General features: G+C 39.1%; 3 protein-coding genes across 3 annotated transcripts in view; all 3 read right to left on the reverse strand.

Moving 5' to 3' along the window:
• dnah10 (dynein axonemal heavy chain 10) overlaps positions 1-1593 on the reverse strand; it is a 34642-nt gene extending 33049 nt beyond the window's left edge. The window contains exons 1-4 of the mRNA XM_041936452.1: positions 1365-1593; positions 994-1118; positions 535-549; positions 151-358 (exon numbers count right to left, since the gene is read on the reverse strand). Coding sequence (XP_041792386.1) covers positions 151-358; positions 535-549; positions 994-1118; positions 1365-1593 — 577 coding nt within the window. The remainder of the gene's footprint in view (positions 1-150; positions 359-534; positions 550-993; positions 1119-1364) is intronic.
• A 1238-nt stretch (positions 1594-2831) lies between these two features.
• atp6v0a2b (ATPase H+ transporting V0 subunit a2b) lies at positions 2832-14974 on the reverse strand. The gene is made up of 20 exons (XM_041936355.1): positions 14454-14974; positions 13977-14055; positions 13469-13566; positions 13179-13316; positions 12919-13016; positions 11959-12085; positions 10941-11023; positions 10719-10812; positions 9738-9950; positions 9117-9267; positions 8505-8644; positions 8222-8379; positions 8008-8098; positions 7008-7126; positions 6699-6909; positions 6425-6544; positions 6206-6325; positions 5971-6088; positions 4508-4679; positions 2832-4401 (listed from the first exon to the last, which is right to left on the reverse strand). Exons 1-20 carry the CDS (start codon positions 14568-14570, stop codon positions 4299-4301), a joined length of 2550 nt encoding a protein of 849 aa, XP_041792289.1. The 5' UTR covers positions 14571-14974; the 3' UTR covers positions 2832-4298.
• A 1032-nt stretch (positions 14975-16006) lies between these two features.
• tctn2 (tectonic family member 2) lies at positions 16007-20853 on the reverse strand. Its single transcript, XM_041937788.1, has 18 exons — positions 20719-20853; positions 20407-20520; positions 20027-20097; positions 19601-19802; positions 19407-19507; positions 19087-19286; positions 18871-18991; positions 18607-18760; positions 18402-18485; positions 18193-18315; positions 18006-18080; positions 17792-17890; positions 17554-17671; positions 17369-17472; positions 17097-17244; positions 16808-16951; positions 16596-16684; positions 16007-16350 (listed from the first exon to the last, which is right to left on the reverse strand). Exons 1-18 carry the CDS (start codon positions 20804-20806, stop codon positions 16229-16231), a joined length of 2157 nt encoding a protein of 718 aa, XP_041793722.1. The 5' UTR covers positions 20807-20853; the 3' UTR covers positions 16007-16228.
• Between the last annotated feature and the right edge of the window lie 113 nt (positions 20854-20966).

Consider the following 20966-nt stretch of genomic DNA (forward strand, 5'->3'; position numbering starts at 1 on the left):
ACACAGAGAGCTCAAAATATGCTTAAAAGTTGAGGGTAGAAATGGGGAATGCCAAGGAGTTAAAATTTGTACTTGTTTTTTGATAATCAATTAACGATAAATTCCTGACATTGCAAACAATAGACCTTTGGGATATCTATCACAACAAACCTTGAGTCTGAAGTTGTTGGAGAGTTGTGTTGACCACTCCCAAAAACTTGTACGTCCTGTTGAGCAACTCATCACGAACCGTGAACTGTCCCTTTGACTTCACGGGACTTATCTTTTCACTGGTCTCCTCCTGTGCAGAAACTTCCCTGCTTTGACAACCAGCACTAGTCATCTTCATTTGGTGGGCAGAAAGCAAGGGTATATAGACCTGACAAGAGAGAAAGTTAAAATGTGCATTGTGTATCATTTATTGAAAAAAAACTTGACAGTTTTATACACATGGTTGATGTTGACGTGCTTTTCTGCTGTTGTTACATTAGGCTTTTGTCTGACTGTTGATGGTTGCTGTTCAGTTGTTTGCGAACTCTTTTTCATTTTACTTACATGGTCAAGCTTTTTCTGTAACACAAGAAGGGGGTGTCCACAATGCATGCCAATGTCAAACAGCCTAGGCATCAGGACACCGGCCTCAAGCATGTCAAGTGGTTCAACAATGGTCTCTATTATAACACAAATAATACCATTTTGGTTAATGCTTTACAGAGGCTTGAATATGCTTCATTGTAATGATACAGAACTGTCATCTCACCCTTTGTGCTCCGGATGAAGTAGAAGACAGGGGATTTTAATAGTCTCTCTGGGTATTCATTTACTGTTACATGAAGATCAACATGATACACTACTTGAATCTCAGTCCTCTAAAAACACAAAACCAGACATGAGTTTATATAACCTCATATTATTATCCTCTACATCAATAATACACAAATAAAAAAAGTTCAAACACAGCAACAATGTAAAAGCAATGAAGACAAGAAGTTTCGAATTAAAGTTTGATCTCACATGACTGGGACTTTGTTCATTCGTCTCCCCTGAGCCTGAGGTTTCCTCGGCCTCACTTTGGATCCAGGACTTCTCGTCGGGATCTGCAGAGTCACTATCTTTGCCCCTTTCTGAGTTCATACATGCTGTAGTTAGATGCAGTCTTATTATCAACACATTCACACATTTTGCTCACTTTCTACATCTTTGCCCCTTATGTATTCAGGTCATGGTAAAGTTAATCAACTAGCTAAATTAGCTATCTTTTAGAATAACCGATGTTTAATGTTACCTGCGACAATGTATGGTAATGGGCCACTAGTTAACTTTGTTAACGTTAACGTAGATGAGAGGCACAAACAGGGGCTAACGTTGCACCTCTGCCAACTTACCGACTGGAATTTCAACTTCAATTTCCTCCTCTCTGATAGTTTTGAAAAACATGAGACATAATGGCGAGTCTTCCTTAGAGACAATGTTCAAATATCGGATAATTCTATCTTCTTCTTCTCCATCTCCCCGACCGAGAAGTTCGTCGAAACAGTTGGGACTGTCCGGTAAATGGAAACCTGCGGATACCCGCTGTCGGATCCACTCCACTCGTAAATCGTCGTGGACCATATTTGATAGTTACCACTAGCTACATTTGACGAATTAAAAAACAACCTTAACGTTAACTATTTTCTGTTTAACCTGTCGCCATGTGATGTTCTGTCAACTTTAGCTTTCGGTTGCCAGTAGCTTAAACAACTATCCAAACAATCGTGTGGCAGTCAGTTAGGCGTTGCCACGGCAACCAGCAAACGTCTCGAGCTTACAGCGCAGTACCGTAGCAGGGAGAGAAAGCTGGGGAAATTTGTTCCCATAGTGTTGACTGGAAGGCAGCGATCTGTGTTACCCCTTTGACTGAACCCAGCTTTGGTCAAGGATCTAAAAACCTTCATATCCTTTTGGGAACCCCCTGTGAGAACCATCTTGTGTATCAATAAATGTAAAATTCAGTGTTTAAAATGGCTTAATGGCACTGTGGCTGCACATTATTGAATACAAAGAAAATCCCTCCATCGACGTATTATCTGACAATCATAATCAATAAAATAAATGAATATAAAAACGCTGAAGATAAATAACTGGACATTTTTAGGGAAATAATACGTATTTCATATAATGTTTTAATACTACTAATATTTTTTTGATACGTTAATTGCTTTTGCTTTTTTAACTTGCCACGTGGGTGAAAACTTAGCCATCTTCACACTGAGCCAAAATAATAAGACCTATATCTAGATTGTTTGTTTGTAATTATGTAACTTTCTCATTGTGTTATATCAATATAGAGACTGCCATTGATGGGGTGCTACTTCAGTAATTTATCAAAAACTAATAAATCACCTGGTTTAATTGATACATCAATGATGAGTTAATGAATCAGAAATCGACAAACAGAAGTGGATTAATTTCAGACCACTGATTTGCTAAAAATGATTTTAAAAAATGCATCTTTTCTAGCAATCCCTCATCAGTATAATGCACCAAGGCTTTCATGTGCAGTGTGTGTACATTTAATTCAAATCACACATAAATAAAGCAACATAAAAAAAAAAAGCACAAATGTCACCCTCGCTGGTTATAAATCGTACTCTTAGAAAAACCTACTACTTACAAGATTTAAGTTAAAGTATTTGGTCATACTGTGCTGGAAGCCCTCAAAAGTATTAAAATAGTACAGTGTTACTACGTAAAGTAGGTCAAATATTTTTGGAGTTGACTTCCGTATAGCTTATAAATTGTATGCATCTTATTATAACTGTATCTGGTCTAAATCCAGGTACAATAAGAAATACAGTTATGGGCATAACTCAAACAAATGCAATTTATTATTGACAGGGGGATGATTTTCTCAAATGAAGAGCATGGAGTGTTTGTCAATGGAAAAAAAACTGTAAATAGAATAGAAAGACTAGGTCTGCATTAGAAGAAATTACAATATCCCTTCAACTACGTGTTTATCTATTGCAATTAATTGCTAATCTAATATCACTCGCCACAATAAAACAGTGACTGCAACATCACAATTTCACTCCATATTGTTTCACTGTTGAAACTAGACAAGGTCATGACTTTCAGAAATGTTTGGCAGTATCTTATTGTAGCAAACTGAGTTGCCAATGAAAGTGCAGACATTGCAATAATGTGACGATGACAATTAAGTCTCCTTCCCTTAGAAAAAAATTCCAAATCCATAGAATATTAACAAATCCACAAAATTAGCAAATGCTACAAATGCCTGATATTAGTACATAACTCAATCTTCTCCAAATAAAATTTAATACAGTTGAACTATTGTGTTGAATATGTATGTAAAACCTAAGTCAACAAATGAATGATTTAAGTTTTCCATGCACGGAATGTTAAATTGTACAGAAAGTGACAGATGCATAGGCAACACTGTGAAGGCATAAAAGTAGAAATCTTATCCCATTAACATTCACCTTTAATTGTGATGCAACATTTTAAAATATAATAAATTAAAAAATAATTCTGTAAAAGTATATACTGTACATCTCCTCACACACCTGCCCGAGCAATTTTCATACTGAAAAGTCATTGATCTGTTGTAGTGTTTCTACAAGGGAAACTAAAGAATCATACAGTATGCTGTCATTTGGTTGTACTTCCATAAAGCAGCCAGTGCAACATAGGTGGCTCGCTATCCAGTGTATGGAAACCAGATCTGCCAAAACTGAAACTCTTTGGGGGGGGATATGCATGAATATACACAATTGTGCCAAAGTTAATGATGAAGAAAATAGACAGAAGAAATGGAGAGAAACAGAAAAAAATAAATAAGGATAACATTTTTCTTAAACATTATTCTTAAAAGGAAAAGGTGGATGTTATGCAGCAAATCCCATGAAAAGAATGCACATGTATTCTAACAAGTTTTGTCTGTGTACCCTTGGGGTCTTCTTTACGTTATTATTATTATAATACTAAAATCCAATACCCTTTTTACTTATTTATTGTAAGTTTGGCAGATGTGGTTCTCCGGAGACGTCAACAACTGCTACCAATAACTGCCAGACAAATTTTTGATGATCTGCAGTTTAGCATACTGATCCTGGTAAAAAATACCCTTTAGCAGCATGTTTCAGTCCAAAGTTTGTGTAGCTCACCACAATTCCTTTGCATGACAAAGTGTTAAGATGAAAAGAAAAATCCCACATAACCACTTGACATGTCTAGAATATGTCTTCAGAAGCATAGAAACCTGCAGGCTTGCTTTGGCTCTGTTTACCACATAGCAGAATTAACAGATAGTGCCTTCACAGTAAGCCGTCATGCTCAAAGCTGGAGGGCAGGAGAGAGAAGCAAAAGGGGCAAAACTTGATTCCATTCCCACTGTAGAATTTGTGTTGAAACTCCACCCTGAGGAAGAAAGAAACAGCTGCTATGAATATAAAACACCGAGATAATTCAACACACTTTGGCCTTGTCAATGGCACAAGTACTTTAGCATTTACTGTTATCTTACCAGTGCAGCCGGAGGGCATGAAGGAATGCAGACAGACCCTCCATTACCAGGAGGATGGACACAGTGAGAACGGCAAACAGGCCAAACACGGGCACCAGGAAAAAAACCCCGACAATGGTGTCCATGCGCAGTCCTACTCGCATCACCATCGCCCACAGCACCTCTGATAACTCTGTGAAGGCGGAGAATGCCACATGTGCACCATCCATTTACAAAAAGACAAAAGGGGACTATATGCCAGTTACTAATACTCACGCTGATCTCTGACCTCTCACTGGTCTACATATGTTGGCTTTGATCTAGACTCCTGTTAATGTCCCTGGTCATGACAAACGTTGCAAAAAGGGTTGTATGGGTTTGGCGGCATTGTTTAAAGACTTAACCATAAAATTTGTTCAGAGGGACTAATAACCTCATTGATATAAGCACACCAAGCTGGGCCTACAAATCTACTGTACATATCTGTTTTTATGTTTCAAACATGATTAATAAAAACTTCACCTTGCTAAAAACATCTCATATGCCTTTTTCTTAAAAGGCAGACATCTGTGTTATGGTTAACATGCTGATTATGAGTCTATACATATAATATCTTAAGATCTAACACACAACTCATTAAACACCTTGAAATGTTGACTTGATTGTACTGTCAAGTTACAGGCTGTGAATATGTGATCCAATGTATCCTACGCTAAAGGAGATATGACAGGAAGCACTGAAGCACTTTTCTTTCACATTGAGAGAATTTGAACAGCTCTTATCATGGCTAACAAGACACACCACAACCAAGGGTATATACACATATTAGAGGCATAAAATGGATTGGTTCTCCCTTCTTCACACAGCCACCTCATCGATTTTCCATTAAATTCTAATTAGTTATGCCAAATTAATTAAAATCAGTTGAATCAATCATTCAATACCATGCATAGGCACATTTCCACAGAAAAAGTGGCCACAACCTAATGCTACTCCTTGACGACACTTGACTGCTGTTGCAATGTACATAATCAGGAGAAAATGTATTGGGGAACTACAGGAATAAGAACTGTACAATCACCAATGAAACATCAGCAGGCTGCAGTGTGAGCTGTTTACATGCAAACATGCTGGGTCACTGAGGGGACACTGCATTGCTTTCATACAAGGCTGCACATGCTGGTATGCCCCTTACCACTGTGCATAACAGGATTTGCTATATACTGTATTATCTATAAGTGAACAAAGGAACAAATACACAGTGGCTATTCAGACATCTTGTACACACACACACGAACAAAAGCAAAATGGAGGGAATTAAATGCAAAGTGCTCTTTAATGTGGAACAGAAGCTCCATGTTACTAAGATACTCTTGAGCTATTCATGATTTTATGAACTCACTTTGCATTCGGTGTCGGCATGCACAGATTTTTGATGGAGGGACAAACTACCTTTATGCTGCAGTGCAAACCATTATACTCACGGGCATGTGCCAGGCTCAGAGCCCAGAGCCTTAGGTAGGAGGCTGTATTGGAGATGCAACCCAAGCAATACTCTATAGTGTGGATGGCCTGATGCAGGAGCTCATCTGCAAAGTCAAACTATTACAACAACAAAACAAGACTCAGCGTCACTCACTGAAAGCAATAAAAAAATAACATGCTTTTAGGGTATCTTGAGATCAATGGGCAACAATCCAGCTGTTTTATTGTGCACACCTCCTCTGTATTTCGTTCTCCACTAGAAGAGAGATCGCTGTGACTGCTGCCCTCCTCCATGTCGTGAGCCCTCATCAGGTACAGCTCCTCTTCACTGTTTCGTCGCACGCGCTCATATCCCTGAAAACACAGAGAAATATATCAGATTTGCCTGTTTACAGTCACAGAACAAATATCTGGAGATGTTTTTCACATCTATGCACACATTAAAACCCTCACCCTGTACATTCCTAGGCGGTGGCTTCCGTTGTGAAGCCAATAAAGGTAGACAGGTTTCCCCAGGAGTAAGACAGGCACTGAGAGAACAGCAATGACCACCAGAAATATCTGCAAGCCAGTCTGGAAGAAGCAAAACAACATTGCATGACATTGTTATGAAGTGTCTCAGTGACATCTGTTTGTATTTTTAATGGCATTAGATTTAACCTGTTCAGTAAGAGCAGGGACGCCAGTGACACTGTAGCATGAACGGAGCGTAACATTGGAGTCTCACCTGTCCTGGGTAGAGGGGCTGCACGGCATCACTCTGCATGAGGAACATGTTTATGAAGTGGATGAGGATGCTCGGGGCATGTCTGGAGTCCTTAGCAGAGAACACCAGCCACTTGTACAATATCATGAACACCAGGTAGCCAAACAGACACAGCAGGAACAGGAGCTCAGGGAGAAAGACCAAGTACAGGTTGTGCTTCTTCCTAAAGTGCCTGTTTTTGTTGAAAAGAATAAGGCAGGCTATTAAAAACAACAACATCTAGCATTAGGGCTTTACAAGTAAAAAAACAAAAAACAAAATTATACTTACAAGTGATTATATGTGCTGAGGATGACCCCGAAACTCATGTGTATGATGCCCAATATCACTGACATCTTCATCTTATAGGAGTTCAGAAATGTGAGGCGGTTGGATGCCAAGTTCCAAATCTTTAGAACGGAAAGGGGACATATACAGTACAATAAAATGGGCTGTTTTGACTGGTGGAAGATTAACTCTAGCTAAATTATGACTAACTGTGTCTTGGAATGTCAGGAAGTGTCGAGATGATGCACATGCAAAATGGATTTTTTTTTTTTTCTCGAACAGCGTAGCGGTCCCTTTAACCAGCGCTGCTCAAAGTCCCTATTGTGATTCAATAACCTAACTTGCCAGAATTCAACCTAGTTAATTTTTACCACATGATGTGCATACCTGTGTGAGTGACATCGCGGCTAATTAAGCAAATAACCTCCTGTTTTTAATAGTGATGCACTGTATCAGCACCATGACTGCTTTACATTGATGGCTGTTTCATAGTCCTAGTTTATATAATAACATTATACTAATAGAGTTTCATATAGCTTGTCAAACAATATGATTACATTTCACAAACCTATAAAGACTGCTATAAAGTTAAGTATTTTAAATTACAATCATGCTGCCTTGTAGATCTTTAGCTACTATTCTAGTAGTACATTAAATCCCTTCCAATAATTGCTAAATTAGAGAAACTTTGTTTAGTAAGTGTATTTCAGAAACTAAGAGCATAGATATGCCACTTCCACAAGCTATGGAAGCAACTAGTTGTTTCAACCATTGTGGTAACCAGGAAGCTAATTTGTATTTTCTTACATTGTTCTAAGCAATAATGTATGCACACAAAATAAGCTTTTAACTTTAAATGCATGTTCTGTTTACACAATACAGTTCAAAGTGCTTTTTACTGTGATTGTGAGTATGATGAGGTTTTTTTAAAAAACACTACAATAATGAGAAGCAATGGTAAAATCAAATTCATGATGACTAGTCTTCAATATTCTCTCCTTACCGGGTCAATTCCCAGAGGATACGGCCCCTTGAAAACTCCCGTAACATTTGGATCCAGAGTCAGAAGACGATTCCCACGAATATCATCTGGCCTGTTCGGCACAAAACCACCAGTGTTTGTGAAATGTATTTCATGATGAAACAAATCCACAAACGTCATCTTATCTTCATATCTTCAAGCTGTTTTACTGTTACAATGAAGACCTTTTACTCACTTCCACACCTCTGCGCTGAACATGGCTGTCACATTCCATCCAGAACCAAAGATGTTAAGGGACTTTGAGAAACAGTCGTTGTATATCAGGCCAGTGTAGATGGAGAACAGGCCCATCATCAGGATGATATAACGCCCCTCAAAGAATGTGTTCCAGATCTGCATGTACACATCAAATCACTCAGTTACACTTCAGACACACATGACTCAAGTTAATGTACGTGAGCTTTCAACTGAGTATTATTGTAGACTTTTTAAAAAAATGCTTTGCAGTACTCATTCACCTCATTCCTTGTGTTTTTAAGTTTGCGGTTATTCTCATACAACACCATCCACAAAGCAAACAGAGCCATGATGACTCCGTGGCCCAGGTCTCCGAACATCACAGCGAACAGGAATGGGAAAGTGATGATTGTGAAAGGAGCTAAAAGCAAGACGGACAAAAAAAGAAAAAAAAACTCAAGACAAGTGAACATAAAATAGATTCACGTCCTGTAGCACTGATAAAATATTAAAAACATAAAGTCAACATGATCAGCACAAAACACAATCATAAAAACTAATAACTGTTAAATGATATGTGCAATGATTACAGAAAATACCTTTAGCCTGAGCTCTTCAGGCAGGCTCTTAAAAAACCCCCATCACCTGAGAGCTTGGTTACATTATGCATGTGTCACAGCAGGAAGTATTGCACAGTTACAACTAAAGGCTCTTATCGTTTCCTGTTATGCAACACATTCGTGTTGCTGTCACATTTTTGACTTGTGACACAATGACATGAGAAAACTGACAAATAAAGTGCTAACTTCGCATTTTAGTTTGGCCCATGCACGTTTTTTTTTTTGTGTACACAGAGAGGGAAAAAAATGACAGAAAGAAAAGATCACACTCACCAGGGTTAACCTCCCTGTAACTGGCCACTCCATAGGCATCCACTATATTCTGGAAGCCAGAGGTAAATTTGTTGGTCCTGATCAGGGTGGGGGGAGTGTCACTGGTGGGGATACGATTGACAAAGGAAGGAACTGTTGCACCGCTTTTTCTCTGAAATAACAAAATCAAATTAAAATGTCAGCGTAAGCTAATTTCACTATATTGTGTTGAAACATTTGATTTGAAAAGTAGGCAGCATGTGTAAGTCAAATAAAATGACAGAAGACATTGATATAATGTCCCTCTGTGGTTAAGCATTTTTAGCATAATGATAAATAAACCTCAACAATCATCCTCATTAGTGCATCTTTGTATTCCTTTATCCCACAAACACACTGTGTCCTTATCAGCCTGCAAACTGAATGAACAGTGGTCTTTCAGTACCCTGGCCAAGTCATGTAAAATGTCTTTTTCCTTAAACTAAAGAGGTCAAAAATAAAAGCAATGCCTCATACACTAGTTGCTTTTATTGTAACAATACCCCAGTTCATGAAGCAACTGCCCCGGTTAAATAAACAGAAAAAGAAAGCCTGCAGCGAGGCCAAATTCAAATAGAGCAAGTATGGAAAGAGCTTCCTCACCGATCCTTCTTCCAGGGCCCTCCGCAGGGCGGGAATGTCGTTGACAGGACACCACACCTCAGCGATCAGACACTTGTTTGTGACATCAAAACTACACAGGTTCAGAATATAGTAGATGGCCTTCATCTTCTTGACCTGGATGACCCAGGTGTAGACGGATTCTGAAGCCTTAATCAGGACCTGTCTCAGGTAGTCCTCTGTCCTATGCAGTACCTGGACACAGTACGAAATAAACAGGACCTCTTGGTGTGCTTCATCAAAGCAAGAGATATTCAAGATTTAAAAAAAAAGGATCCAATTTTTTTCCACATTTTTTAAAATGTATATGAGAGAAATTAACATTTACATTTTAAACAAGTGTATGTGTATGTATGTGTGTGTGTGTGTGTGTGTGTGTGTGTGTGTGTGAGACAGAAAAAGGGGAAAGGGGAGGGGATGAAAAACAGCACACATAAAAGAGAGAGGGAAAAAAACGGTTCAACTTTCAGCTGAGGCCTCATGCTGATCATGTGCTACAGGGGGTGAGCGCACTTCCAATTTTCAGTCACAGCTACCAAATGATTCACGGGTGAAATGCCCCAGACAGAAACCAAACTGACCCTGTAACAGCCTGGACTGGTTCACAAGAAGAAAAAATGGGTTAATCTTTTAGAAAGCAAAATCAGCCAATTCATTTTGTTCTTTCACTCTGCGACATAAAAGAGCTGGTGACGAGAAATCCGTACCAGATGCAACGTGATTCACTGAACACAATAGTTTTTCAAGCTGATATCAGAAAAATGTTGTGTTCCTTTATCTTAAAACCCACTACCAGGAGGAGGACGGCTCATATTTTAAATGATTTGGTTTGTAGATTAACAGGGAGATGACAGGAAGCGCATGTATGAGTAAACCTTTAGTGAATGACAAACAGAATAACTACTGATTCTGTCACTAATTAAACATCTGCATTGCCAGAAACTTGAAAAATGTCAGACATACTGTGTGCAGGTCCTGAATGCGAGTTCTTAGTCCCTCCACAACATCATTCCTCTCCTCATTGCTACTGGGATAGGGATACAAGTGACAGTGATAGCTATGGAGAGAAAAAGCATTATTATTATTTATAACTCACTCTTGCTACTATGGCAAGCAGAAAAGAAAAAAGAAACTTTTAATTAATTAATAAAACAACCACAGGATAAAATAATGTGGAATAGTTACCAGTCACAGATCTTCTTCACTTTCTGACCAATTTGGTCTCCCCAGTAAGAGATCAAGAACACCACGCATTTGGTGGGCTCGCCCTGCAGACAGAAAATAAGGCCAAGTGTTGCACATCAATGACAACAGATGTTAATAAATAAAGGAAGTGTCATTTTTGATCGTGTGTAGATTTTCAAGTGACGGTCATATTTTTTGTACATTTGGAATTTATGTTGGTTTGTGAAATCAAGCTGTTCATTACTAAAACAAAACTGAGAAGAAGCTGAGGTGTAAAGTTCATTCTCGGTTTGGAAACAGCACCTGAAAGCTTTCTCTATCCAATTTTAGAAAAGCATGACTGCTGTTTTTTATTATGAACATTGCTTGTAATTTTATAAGAGGGACTAGAACAGACTTTACAACAGCTTCTACAGCGTCATTTGCATTTTCACAATATTTAACAAATATACATTTGGTCATACTTTCAGGATTTGCTCTTGTCATTCGCAATGCTCTACACTACCCTGTCCTCTGCACTAATTCTGAACACTCCACTGGGCCAACACTGCACAAAAAGGAAGTATGTGTGCATTTTTAACACAAGACAAAACAAGAGCATCATTACAAAAAGGAAAGCAGCACAATAATCGTGTCATCTCAATGATAATTGTTGGAAGCCAAAATCGTGACAGAAAACATAATTCAATTAATGGTCCAGACCTCATGTGGACATAGAAGCTAGATCCAATTTGTCCTCACATGCATTTTTTGAATGAAGACCAAGAGTGTTTTCTAGGTTGATTTATAGTAAATAAATCAAATGTAAATCTTATGGTAAATTAAAATAAAAACTAAAATTAAAAAGACCACCTTGCATCTAGAGAGGAACCCAACTTAGGAAGTTAGACACTGACAAAATATGTAATTCATGCAAATGTTTCTTCATTATTGATACTTGAATCTCACTCTGCAATGCAGGGAAGACATAAGTAATTAAACTTTAGCGCAAATTCTGGACAAGCTTTGGGAAACCTACTGTGTCGGGATTTTCCAGATATTCCTCAACCTCTGCATAGCTGAGGATTGTGTATCCTTTACATACTCTCCAAAGCATCCGCTCAAAGGCCTCGATCTTCACTCTATGAATAAGCCCAGAAATGAACCTGCGAGAGAAAGAGGAGAACTTTACAAAGAGACGAACATATGTGCCTACTAGGGCATTTAAAATATTACAGTAATGATATTGTTACAAAATTAAAACAAAACCTTCAATAAAATAATTCAAAATTTGTCTTAAACATTGTTTGCATTTCTTTCATAATTACATTTCCAAATTCAAAAAGATGTCTTCTTCTGTACAATTCAATCACAAAAGAAAAAGTTACGATAAAATGATTATTATTATTTTCACACTGATATTTCAACTCTGAAGCTCAGAGCTTCAAAATATCTTAATAATTAACAGCCACAACCAACAGTCTTCTGAGTAAAATAATTCAGGATCTTGGGATGAGGGAGATGTGTGTGTGCGTGTGTGTTTGCATGTGTGAAAATCTTCACTGACGTGTGCTTGTGAGCAACCTGGTCAACGTCACAGTGAGCATAGCTCTGCTATTACCCAAACAATCTTACATTATTGATGTCACAGTGTGCTCAGCCGAACATAATACAAGCTGCCTGCCGTAGCTGTGATACTTCGTATGCTGCAGAGTAGCGGCGGTTACTTCACAGATACGCAACAGCAAGAACTCACAAGTTTTCCCACACCACTGAGCTAACTAGAGAAGTAAAAAATCTAAGAATAAGGGTTTGCATGAGCAAAAAGACATGTTGGCAAAGATACAGAGCTGCATTTCAGCTACTGCAGCTTGTGAATTTCTTGTCCGTTTGTGTGTGAACTGTTTAGAAAGTGCATCTGTAAGTGAAAGGGCGTGACAGACGACCAAGACTTAACACATAAACATGCTGATTTGGCTAGTAGAATTTCATCTCTCACCCCAGTTTGGCTCCTAGCCTCTGCATGCTGCTGTAGTCCATCATTGCGTCTTTTTCTAGGAAGGGAAACTCCTCATACTGAACTTGCAGGGGCTCTCGCTAAAAGTAAAGGCAAGATGTAGGAGGGGAAAGAAGAAAATCAAAATCAAGTCAAAGAGCAGATTGTAATAGCTATGTCGTGAGGAATAATTCTTTGACGTGTAAACAGGATGTAAATGTGGGTGCACAGAATCCAGCCTCATTACATGATGACACACTAACCTCCGTAGTTCTCTGTACAAAACTGCGGGTGACGCGCAGCATGTGTGTGTACTCTGTCAGCTCCAGTAGGTTCCTCTGCAGCTTCTCTTTATTCCTTGTGACTTCACCTAACTCTACTTCTAGCCTCTGCAGCTGCTCCTGTGAACACACACACACAGAAAGTACTCCACTACATTCATTTAGTCGCAATGGCACTCACTCAACACTGGTTTAAAAACTGTCCAGGAATACAGCCATCAACATGATAAATTCAACAATGATAAACAATGATACATGAGAAACCAACAAACCATTATGGTCATGACGTGCTTGGGTAAAGGAGCCACTGGGTTCACATCTCCTTCTGGCAGTGAAATGTCCGCCTTCTTGACTTCCCTGAGAAGGTATCCTGTTAAAAAAGAAAAATCAAGAAAATCGTTTGCAAAACCTCCAAACACCATCCTTTCAAAAAGACTTGATTTGAAGCATTTGAAGAAGTCTAACTGTGTTATTCTCCTCTCTTAATGTAATAATAAGGGGTAGAGTTAACCAAGGACGGGTTTTCATCCAACTAAATCTACAACCAGCTGACATTTCTCATGACTGTGGGGTCACTGGTTCTCAATTGAATTCAGTGAGAAGGTCCTCTGTGGCTTCATGCATTCCTGCTTTGCTCGACAGTCCCATCACAGTTTTGACTCTCACCCTGTCTGGGGCAAAATAATTGTATTTCCTGCCCTAATCTTGACTACAATTACAACTCAATGAACAGACACAGAGCCTTAGTAGTGTGTATATCAAAGGTCAATACATGCTTACCCAGGATCCTCTCCATCTCTTCACATTTCTTGACCTCATTGACATGCTTTCGCTGGAATGCGTTAACACTGGGATTGAGCTGAAACAGGTGCAAAAGGCATATTCAGTTGTGAATTGAATGATAAACAATCCTCATTCCCACTCATCACTGAGGCAGTGTGGAAAATAACTTTATCACTATCTTCAAGACAAAACATCATAAACCTGACAGCAAGTTCCTGTTCAGGCCACTTTACAGCAGCGTTTTACAACAGCTGTGATCTGAAGGACATCCAAAACTTTCTTTTGTAAGTTACGAGAAAAATCGCCACGTCTGCTCTGATATAAAGTAGCTAACTCTGATGATATGAACGTATCACTACCATAAACAAACCGCTTTTGTCGAGTGCTTTCGATTTTAACCAACTCAGCAGTAACTTTTTAAGTGAGACATTACTGTGTTTCAAGGCATTAAAACCGGTATATTTCTAGACTTACGTCTCTGAACTCCACAAGCCCCAGTTCTCCAAGTTCACTGATGCAGTCGTATGCTGATCCGGACTGTAGGAACAGTTGGGCCAGACACATCTCTTCACCCCGGAGAAGGGAGCTCATTTTGGCAGTCCGCTCTGACTATTTGCTGCTCCGACGACGTGCTAATATTAGCAAGATAACTAATGCGGTTTCTGTAATTATAGCACGTCAGCGGCGGTCAGTTGACTGCTTCGTTGTGTTTTCATGGTCTGGCTTCCGTCATAAAACAATATTTGATTTGCATAACGGACAGCTATCGCTACAACCGAGGCTACTCCAGTTAGCTAATGCGCTAACTTAGCCGGTGAGCGCCGTGTTGTTAAGGCTTGGATGCAAAACTTCTTTCATCAAAGTTCAACCTGAAACTGCGAGGCAGTCGGTGTTCAGACCGCTAACGTAGCACATCCAAATATGTGGTCGCAACTCTTCTCATAGTTCATGAAGTTTGAGCAGACGTCCGCTTGCCGTGTCCATAGTACTACACGTCACTGCACTTCACACTGTTGAACGTGATCAACTTCCACGGCAGTGAGATACCTTTGACCAATGACCGCCGCCTCCTGGAGTCTGCGCACCACAGTCACTCTCTGAACGGAATCTTTGAGCCCTCAGCACTGTATAAAGGCAAATGGACACTCATGCAGCTACTTCTTGCACATTTCTTCATTGATAGGCAGACATAAATATACTATCACAGCGTTATAGGCCTACCTGTCTGTATAACAAATAAGTCTTTGAGGTCCAGAAATTTGTTCCTATAATCCTTACTTGAAAGTTGTTCTTTTTTGCATGCCCTTGTGTTTCCACCCTTTGAGCTGCTGGAAATGTAAATTACTCTTTGGAGATTAATAAAGTATTTATCTATCTATCCATCTATCTAAAACAAATGGTTTAAAAAGGTGTGTAAAAAGACTTTGCAGTGTATAGTGTCTGGAATATTTGAAATTGGTACAATCATACTTTCTGGGGTGATTAACAACATATGTTTATTCTGTTTATAGAATTGCTCTGCAAAAAAACCCCTAGGTATTAGGTTAACCTGTTAGGCGTGCCCAGGGCAAAAAAAAATTCTTATTGGTAAGGAAAACAGGTTTTTTCTTTAAGTATGAGACACAATGATAAAAACGCTTGAGGGGACAGAACAAGTGAAATTAATCTTAATTTTTCAGTTTTTTTGGTACAATAAAGAGAACATCCTGACCGACCAGATTCGACTGTATGAAATATTGGGTCATCCATACAGAGGGGACAAAGGCAATGTAAGGGTCTAGATTCATCTGTGTGATTCAACTGTGTTACGTTTGGTGCTGTCTGCATAACCCTGAAACATTATTGTGCATGTGGATGATGAACCCTTGAGGGAACATCTAAAACCTGAATAAACAATGACCCAGAACTGAGCTGTGCGACACTCCCTAAACAAACTGAGGTGGGACTGAAATTATGTAAGACTTTTCAAAGCTATCAATAAGAATATTGGGTTAAAAAGCGTGTTGAGGGATAGGGAATTAAAAAAGTAATAGAAAAAATATCTTTATTACAAAATGGTGCATCAATACAACTATTTACATTCCCACAAACATATTTTAAACATGTAAAAACATCATTCTAAACAGTATCTAATGGACAAAGAGTGCAAATACATTTCAGTGACATTTAAAGACACTGTTGTGTTTAGCCTCTCACCCTACCATTGTGCCCCCCATATTTTTACCCCTACATTGTTCTCAGTATTTGTGTTAGAGATCAGCGCAGTTCCACGCCTGTCGAATTTGTCTCCACGGATTTCCAAGAATCGAGGCGGTGATAAAGAAGAAAACCAAGATAAGGCCCTTAGCCAGTGACTGAGAATATGGCTCACCTGGGAGGGACAAAAGTAAAACAAGTTGCTGATGCTGCATTGTTTTTTTTAAATAAATGTACAAATCCATCAGTTCTGATGATCTAATAATGGATATAAGGATCTTGATACAGTGTTAAGTTCAAATGCTGAATTTTCACAGTAGTTAAAATGTTTTTAGCATAAAATTTCCAATTTACTAAATGATCGACTAAAGGAAACAATAAAATATTGGACAGATCTTCTAGGACTAAATAAATTCCCACCTGTGTAATACTTGGTGAAGGGGAAGGCGAGCTCAGGCCAACACACATCATTCCGGTTGCAGTCATACTCTGTGAAGTTGATCTGAAACCTGATAGGGAATTAAACAAAAACATCACACTCTAGGTTACAGTCAGTCAGGCAGCTCAAACATTTATTCAGTTCAAGTTAACAACTCCTCTCATAAGGGCAGTCTTGCTGCTTGAGGAAGCACCTGGTTTTTGGTGGCCCTGGGTTGACAGGAATATCAGTAAAGGTGACTGAGGAGGTGATGGGGAACAACTGAGTCTCTGTTGGGTCCACACATGCAGAGACATCACCTCCTCCACAATCCAGTGCCCAGGGAGACAGGCTATAACTAAAAATGAGAAAAAATTAGATTCTTGAGTCACAAGGATTTATAATACTAGGACATATTGTAACTTCTAATGATTAACAACTCCTCCTGAATTGGGAATGCAATTTTCACTGTGCATTGCAATAATTGTACACCTGAAACATACCTGACTTCCAAAGCGCGGATATCCCTTTGAGGTATGCCATCTACCACGTCAGTGATAAAACTCCAAACATGGATATGCTGGTGGGATGGAATCCCATAGCATGAACTTATGGTGTCTTCCATAGCTGTGCTTGAGTTCAGTGTCACAACTGGAATTTAAATGTGTGTAACTTTTAGTTATAAACAAATGAAAAAAATATTTGGTAAATGCTTGATGTCATTACACAAAGACACAAACTTTGCATGAGTTGTTTCTTCGCACCACCTACTTACAGGTTATGTTCACCCAGTCTGTCATGGTTAGGGGATCTGGGTTTCCACTCTTTGCCACATATATGGCTGTAACCAAAGCTGCCTGGAGAGAAGTAACAGCCTCTCTAAAGGAGAAAAAGGATATCTATTTCTGCACAAATACATACAGACATAGATCAAACATGAACTCATGCTAAGGTACTGACCTCAGGAGATTACACTGAGTCAGATTCTGTTGGCTGACATGTAGCAGACATCCTGATGTTGAATTCTCCCCAAACAGAACCGGTTTCTTCTCAGCAGTGGAACAGAATCCATCACTCACTGTTATTGGATCACAAAACGGTATTTTGTCCTTTAATCAACTTGTCATGATCAAAATATACTGCACATAATTCACCAACATGCTCCTCGTAATCAACAACATGACTTAATGGGTTTCACCTGGTTTCCAGAGATTGATTGATGTCCTCTGTATTGCGCCTGTGTTATTGTCCAAAGTGTCCACAATTCCAGCAATAACAGGCCTTCCTACCTGATAACCTGTCATTTAAAATATTTTTGTGTAACCAACTGTGACAGGCACTGTGAAGTATTTCCTATAAACAGTTCACCTCCACAACCATTTTCAGGAAAAAGTATTTTATTTTGCTCTCACCTGGGTTCCCTGAGTTGGGCTCACCAGTGAATTCTCCATTTAGAAACACAGCAGAATACCTTGTGGTTAACGCCACTGTTCAGGAAACAGAATACCAAAAATAAGGTCAAACTACACCAAACATACAGTCTCTATCAACTATGACTGGTGATACGCCAAATAATGGGTAAGCCTTATGGGTACTTACCACTACTATTAAAAGTGATAGTCCCAACAGTGTGTGTCAGTGTGATACTTGTGATGGCATTTCCTTTCCAGTAGAATTTGTAATCCAGCGCTAAGGTCACATTCTCACATACCAGCCTCTCATCTTCCGAGAAATATCAGCAAATTTAAAAATTAAGGTTAATTGTCAGCATGAGTTGTTTTAGTAATGATATGTTGTAATCTTCATACCTGAAGAGGCAACAGCATCTGTGCTTAAAATAAACTGACTCAAGTCAGTGGCCACTTCATCAATTACGTTCACTACAGCATCACCTGGAATACATAAAAAAAACAAAAAAAAAACAACACAAATTGAAGACACATGGATTCAAAGAGCTCTAGAACATATCAAAGCATTCTCATGTATTCAGTATGTTTTGCAGTTAACACATACCCCCTTGTCCATTCTTCACTTTAATTCTCAAATCTGTTGGTAGTGTCTGTAAGGGAGATCCAGTTGGACAGGAGCGCAGCAAAGTTACACACTTGACCTTGAAATTTTTCAAAAATGCTACAGGGGCACTGTTTACACACCGTCCAAACACCTTCTGTGAAATAGATACATACAAAGCATTAGTTGTTACAGCTCTAGTAACATATACAATACAAAACATAATGTAAACAAACTGTATTAAGAAACAAAAGCCACACAACTAACCTGGGGAATAGTGAAGAACTGGTCATTTAATGTGAAAATGGGACTTCCTTGAAAATAAGCATTAAGTGGCACTGGAGCTGGCAAAACAGGCCCTTGGAAGGATGGACCAGGCTTAGATGTACTAGACAAGTTAAAAGGGGAAAACATTAATCAAAAAAACGTGACACAAAAATTGATGAATTAATCAATAAAAACATAAACACAATAATTTCTCACATTGTGTTTCCCTGGTAAAAAAGCCCAAGATAAGGGTTGTTTTCAGGTGGAGAACTGACACATAAAAACGGAAACCAATCTGGGGAGTTTTCAGAGGACTGCACAGAGCAATGATAATCTGGAGCAGGAGAGACCTGCCCACCAAAGGGCCCTGGGAGACAGTGGGACACAAACAGCTTCAAATCTTCAATGGAACAGTCCTGTTAAGAGCGAAAGGGTGTGAAATAAGTAATTGAGGATTAATACAGAGGGACATAAAATTGCCTAAAATGCACTGCTCTCTTGTTAAAACAATGTAATAATGTGAGAGATGTAAATACCTTGTCACAGCAGCAGCGTGCGTCACATGCTCTGAATGTGAGGTCACAGGGACAAGAGCCCAGTGTTTGGTACACTTGGTTTGGGATGGCTGTTTTATTAGCTGAAACATATAGGAGATTTATATTCATTAGAATGTGGCACATCCTTAGCATGACAGCCCATTATGATGAGATACAAGTTTCATTTGAATTACCAGATCCAGCATTAGCAGAAGCCAACAGGGCATGTATCTTGGCCTGGATCAGCAGTGATGCCTGAGGTGTGCCACCCACACAGGCAGACACCTGTAGGGTCTCCAGGACACATAGTGGCTTTGGACAGCAGTCTGTGTCTGTCTCATTCTCACCACACAAACGCAGACTTCTATCCAGTCTCAGCTGAACTTGAACTGCAGTCTGAGTCACCAAAAGAAAGACACATGAGGAACAAAGAAAAGTATTCATACTATAATAACATCTTAACAATCATAACATCTTAAAACATTTAACTCAATTAAATTAATTATGGGAGGTTTCTTTACCATATATCCTGTCTAATTGCCTCTAATGTCAGCATTATTTCACCATTATGAAATATGATATGATGAAAACTACTGTACACTGTAAGATTGGCCTCTTACCTTTCCCACCTGTTCCCGTGTGAGCAGCCACTGTGTTACCTGAGGTACACATGATGGAGAACCAATGCTTCCTGTAAAAGAAAACAAACCATCATCAGCCACAAAATCTGTCCAAATGACAGCCACATCGTTGCCTTCCTTCTCTCTTTTGGTGGGCCACTACACAGGAGAATGGTAAATTCTGGCAAAATATTTCCAAACGAAGCTCATTTTTACGCATAAGAAATCATCAGGTAAAAGGTACCAGTAATTCTGGTAGATATTACATTAAGAACTGTTTAAGAACTGTACATTAAGAACTGTAAGAACTGTTCATTTAGAGCTTAACTGATGAACAAACATGGCTAAAACCAGAGTATCAGGAAGTCTACAGCTTTTACCTGTTTTATTAGATGGGGACACTGTCCTCAGATTCAGAGAGATGTCCGACGTGTTTCCGAGCAAAAGTGCAGTCACCGTTGGTCCAGTTGCAGTCAGATATGACGGTTGGAAAACTGTTAATGACATTTCTGTTTACTAGCATCATAAAACCATGTTGAAAATGTGTAAAATTACGCTGACGAACCTTTTGACGTTTAGTCGGTTGCTAACTAGTTCTTTAGTGTTGGCTAGCTAAGTCTGCTTGGATAACGTTAGCGTTAGCCATTTTCATGTAAAACTGGATAAATTTTACGGTTATATTAAGGTCTTACCGACAATGTTTTGAGTGTGAGCCAAGGAAATGAACAGTAAAACACACACAACCTGGCGTGAAAATACTACATGAACCACGTTAGCCATTTGCTTCACTTCAGATTACAGAGTAGACATATTTGTAAACTGTTGCTGATGTCTTGGCAACGCAGAAAAAGGAGAAACAAAATAATACCTAAACGCACAGCAGCGACCCCATCTGTCATGGAGTAGTACATACATGTACAGACAGTGTGATATTGGTTAG

Source organism: Chelmon rostratus, chromosome 5 (assembly GCF_017976325.1).
Source record: "Chelmon rostratus isolate fCheRos1 chromosome 5, fCheRos1.pri, whole genome shotgun sequence".
Lineage (NCBI taxonomy): Eukaryota > Metazoa > Chordata > Actinopteri > Chaetodontiformes > Chaetodontidae > Chelmon > Chelmon rostratus.